We start from the raw sequence: 4,875 nt of genomic DNA, 5'->3' as shown, positions 1-4,875 counted from the left end.
CGTATGCTGGTCTGATGGGGGATGCTGGTCTGACAGAACACCAGCAGTGTGATTGTGAACCGTTGCTTCTTTTCTTCTCAGGACAGAACCAACAACCTGTTCAAGCAGGTTTATGAGCAGAAGAGTCTGAAGGGGCGAGCCAACGACGCCATCGCCTCAGCCTGCCTCTACATCGCCTGCAGACAGGAGGGCGTTCCCAGAACCTTCAAAGGTCTGAACAGAGAAACACCAGATTCTAAAGCAAAAATATTGATTTTGAGAGGAAAACAACATCTGGATGGTGATTAAAGCAGATCCTGAAACGCTTCCTCAGAAGCCGCCATCTTGTCCTTTTTTTTTTCTGGCTGTTGAAGGACCAGGACTGTAAACTAAATCCTTACGTTAGTTTGCAGATAAAAAACATCTGTTAGGGCTGAGAGGAACTGATCTCTCTGCTCTTTCCTCCAGAGATCTGCGCCGTCTCCAGGATCTCCAAGAAGGAGATCGGCAGGTGCTTCAAGCTCATCCTGAAAGCGCTGGAGACCAGCGTGGATCTCATCACCACGGGCGACTTCATGTCCCGCTTCTGCTCCAACCTGGGCTTACCCAAGCAGGTCCAGATGGCGGCGACGTTCATCGCCAGGAAGGCCGTGGAGCTGGACCTGGTTCCGGGCAGGAGCCCCATCTCAGTGGCCGCCGCGGCCATTTACATGGCCTCCCAGGCGTCTGCCGAGAAGAAGACCCAGAAAGGTGAGAGGGCGCTGCTGGGAGGAGAAGCACATGATGATGATGGAACAGAACACCTTTGATGTGCTCTGATAAGGATATGATTTTACACCAATGAAGCGTAATTTGGTTTAAAGATTAAAACCCTCCTCGGTTTATAGTCGACTTCTCAGGTCGGAGCAAAACAACCGGACCTTGAAGCTTCCCTCTAAAAGGAAGCAGGTGGAAAAGCTTCCTGTTTTCAGGAGCTAAAGCCGACCGTCCGCTGTACGGTTTATTTATTTTTTACCTTTTCGGACCGATTCGGGACGATCCTGTCGTGTGAGAATTCTTCGATCGGCCCGACTTTCTGATGGTGCATCATGTAAGGTAACGAGAAGCGATCAGCCTCTAACGACCGCCTCCCCATCAGGAATCAGAAGGTCAGGAGAAAATCGAACGTGTTTGAAATTCAGTCGGCCGTCGTAAGGCGGTGGTGGGCGAATCCTGCTGCTGGAGCAGAACTACGACACGATTTACCAGAACTCTGAGCACCGAGCATGAGCAAACAAGGGAGTTCTTCTTCTTCTTCCAGAAAGACGAGTCCGACCAGCGACACAATCAAACCGCTCTAAATCTAGTACTAGTTCATCAGTAGGGCATCAGCGCGGTTCATCTGTGGCGCGGTTCTCCGATGGAAAAGAACGCGTAAGCAGACCGCCTCACCGCCAGTTGACTCATTTCAAAGGTTTAAATCTGCTCTGGTCCTGCTTCCTGTCAGTGACGTTACTCTACATCATGTTAAACATAGTGGTTGCCCAGGCAACGATAACATCACGCAGCGTCCGTTAGCGCGTCTAATGACCGACGAAGTTTTACCTGATCGATAAAACTGAAATAAATCTGTTAGACCGTGATATAAAGGGCTGGGTAGCACTGTGGCTAACAGGTTAGCCTCTTTTAGCTCGCTCAGTTAGCCATATTAAGCTACACTACTTTTAAATCCATGTCAACAACAACCGTTTATTTTCTCCAAGTAGAATAACTGTTTTATTTGTCTAAAATCTCTATGAAACTCATTTTTTAGATGTTCCATTTGTCCTCTGCCCTCAGATCTTAATAAAAATAATAAATATAAACTGAGACTTTTAGTGTCTCCTTGTTAAATAGCAGAGCTCAGTCTGTCTTAGAGCAGGACTTTCCTTCCAGACTGACAATGATTGTTTTCTACTTTCAGTTACTTTAGATCACAGATGAGCTTTAAAATAATAGCAAATATAGGAAATAATATGTTGAGGAAGAGATAAGATTCTTAAGAAATGTGTGCGATACAGTTTGTCCGAGTGGAGTTGCCATATATCGATGTCATAAGAAGGGGCGGGGCCCCGAGCAGATGTGGTACCTACAGCGGCTTTGTAATTCGCAGATCTCTTTACCTGTTCGTACCTCGAACTTCTTCTCAGCTTATGAACAATAAATGGCATCAAAAGAACGCGAGTAAAGTTACTCAAAACCTTTTAATCTATTGTTGCATCTTTTATTTTTTTTGAAAGGCAGCGCTAACCGTTAGCCACCAGTGCAGAGCATGTTCTACATGTTTCTGTTCCAGCGCCTAAACCAGATCCGGCTCCTGGTGCTGAAGGCGCCTGTTGATCATCTCTTCTTCTCTGGTGGGAATGATGCAACAAGGAAACACCTTAAACCTGCAGGACAGGCGACCCTGAGGAGCAGCGTTACCCCGAAATCCCACATCCCCCGCCCCGCTCCAGACCGCCGGGGCAAAGCCTACAGCCTCCACTGTTCCTCCCGTCCTGCTCCGCTCAGACTTCCTTTGACTCGAGAACACGTACGATATTATTACATTCATAGGAGCAACATATGCAGAAATTAACGCTTAATTTAATGACATTAAAACAAATCAGCCGTTTCTGCTCAAATATTTTCTTGTTGTGTTCTCAGTTTCCAAACTCAGCATCTCTTCATCCTTATTTTGAAGTTTTCAGATTTCCTCTTGGAGATTTTGACTGAATCTGATGAAACTATTAAGCCTCTCGGTATAAAATAATGATTTTGATGGAGATGAGAAATCTGCTTCCTGGTCTGTTGAAGAACCGATAGTTTGCATCCAACATTTAATTAAACCGTCTCAGTTTTGGGGAATATATAAGAATTATGCTCTAATTTGTAGTTGCAGATCTGTCGTCACTATATTTTAATTTGACAAACCGGATTTTCTCTCCGTTCTTTTTCCTTGTTGTTCTTTGCCTGATTATTGTGATTTCAAAGGATCTGGACCGGAGCTAAAAATACACTCCTAATCAAAATCTTAAGACCAGTCAAAAAATTGCAAGAATTAGCATTTTGCTTCACAATGTTAAAAGAAAAAATCAGCGTAAGAGACAAAACTTTTGAGCGGGAAATTAATTGAAAACTGCATTTACACTCAAACATTTTTTTTTCAGCTGATCAAAAGTTTAAGACCATAGCTCAAAAAAACCCCGAAAACAGAAATGAAAGCGTCAAAAAAGGACTCAGTAATGAGCAGCTCCACCGTTCCCGTTAATGACTTCAGTCGTTTAGGCATGCTGGATGCCAGTGTTTCCAGGAGGCTGGTGGGAACGTTGCTCCAAGTGTTGAAGATGGCTTCATGAACGGCAACCACTGTCTGGAACTGATGTCTATTTTTGTAAACTTCCCTCGCCATCCATCCCCAAATGTTCTCAATTGGGTTTAGATCGGGGGAACATGCAGGATGGTCCAAACGAGAGATGTTATTCTCTTGGAAGAACTCCTTTGTCAGGCAGGCGTTGTGAACTGCAGCATTACCACCCAGACGAGGCCAATAGTGCAAAATGCAAATTCTTGCAAATTTTTTGATCAGGAGTGTAGCTGTGCTCCATATTTTGCCGCAGGTAGATGGTGAAGTTTGAAGGATTGGCGGCAGATGTGGAACAGTGCTCATTGGTCAACATGACAGACAAGTTCTCCGCATGACGTAGGTGGGCGGGGCAGAGACGGAGGATGTGGAATCTGGGGGTTATTGCTCCTCGTCTGCAGAAACCTGTTGATCATCACCTGAATGATGCAAAAAGGAAACACCTTAAACCTGCAGGACAGGCGTCCATGAGGAGCAAACCTGTAGCGTAAAAAGTCTCCCTCTGCGGTTTTGGATCCCGTCCGCTCTGTAAACTCTCTGTCCTTCTTCCCCAGAAATCGGCGACATCGCCGGCGTCGCCGACGTCACCATCAGACAGTCCTACAGACTCATCTATCCGCGCGCAGCAGAACTTTTCCCTCCGGACTTCAAGTTCGACACGCCTGTGGACAAACTGCCTCAGCTGTGAAGCAGGCTCCGCCTCCTTTTCCTCTGCTGTTCCGTTTTTACGTTGGTTTACGATGCAAACCCGTTTGTTTTGGTCAGATGAAGCCTTTCTGGAGGCGGACAGGGACACAGCAAACATTCCAGGGCTTAAACGAACCGCCTGTACTTTGCAGTATTTCATTTGACTGTATATATATACACTCTACCATGTATATATGTCCAAGTGGGGAGGATTTAAAAAATGTGACGCTTGCAGTTTTAGGCTTTTTTTCATACTGAGCACTTCGTTTTGTAGAAAATTTGCCAGGTTCTATTTTGTTTGAAATGTCTCAAGTAATTTAAGAATAAAAGATTTTCAATTTGTGGTTTGTTCTACAAAAATAAAAACAGTTTAGAAGATATAATGAACCGTCTGGATTATTCATCTCAGCAGTGAAACAAACCAACATTACAAACGTTTAATCTGTAACAGCGACTGCAGAGACGTCCTGAACATTTTACACCAGGATGAATGAAAACATGTGATTCGGGTCGTTGGTACCGTCCGTACAGTCCGACAGCGGTTCTGGAAACATGCACATTTAAAAAACACTTTTTACAATCTATGTTCATAATTAAGAAATGTAGATAAACTATTGATCAAATTAGTGCTTTCAGTTTACCTGTTTACATACAGTATGCGTGTAAAATATACCCCCCCCCTGTAGTGATTCATACGCAGGTTGAAACATGCAAACTGCTGGAAAAACAACATTTCTGTAGGAAGCACTGGATTTAAAATAAACTAGATGTAGTGTCGTCTGATAAAAGTGTAAATGCGCAGGTTTGGTGTGCACTGAGGTATCATTAGGAATTATAGAAACCAGACT

At 44.4% G+C, this 4,875-nt stretch overlaps 1 protein-coding gene across 1 annotated transcript in view; it reads left to right on the top strand.

Moving 5' to 3' along the window:
* gtf2b (general transcription factor IIB) overlaps nucleotides 1–4,595 on the top strand; it is a 12,538-nt gene extending 7,943 nt beyond the window's left edge. Inside the window, exons 4-6 of the mRNA XM_015404400.1 lie at nucleotides 82–211; nucleotides 448–729; nucleotides 3,895–4,595. Of these exons, the coding sequence (XP_015259886.1) occupies nucleotides 82–211; nucleotides 448–729; nucleotides 3,895–4,028 (546 nt within the window). The 3' untranslated portion in view covers nucleotides 4,029–4,595. The remainder of the gene's footprint in view (nucleotides 1–81; nucleotides 212–447; nucleotides 730–3,894) is intronic.
* Nucleotides 4,596–4,875: the final 280 nt, after the last annotated feature.

The sequence above is a fragment of the Cyprinodon variegatus genome, unplaced genomic scaffold (genome assembly GCF_000732505.1).
Source record: "Cyprinodon variegatus isolate N-32 unplaced genomic scaffold, C_variegatus-1.0 Scaffold1727, whole genome shotgun sequence".
In the NCBI taxonomy this organism is placed as follows: Eukaryota; Metazoa; Chordata; class Actinopteri; order Cyprinodontiformes; family Cyprinodontidae; genus Cyprinodon; species Cyprinodon variegatus.
The sequence above is the reverse complement of the archived record's forward strand: the minus strand, read 5'-3'. Positions and strand labels throughout refer to the sequence as shown.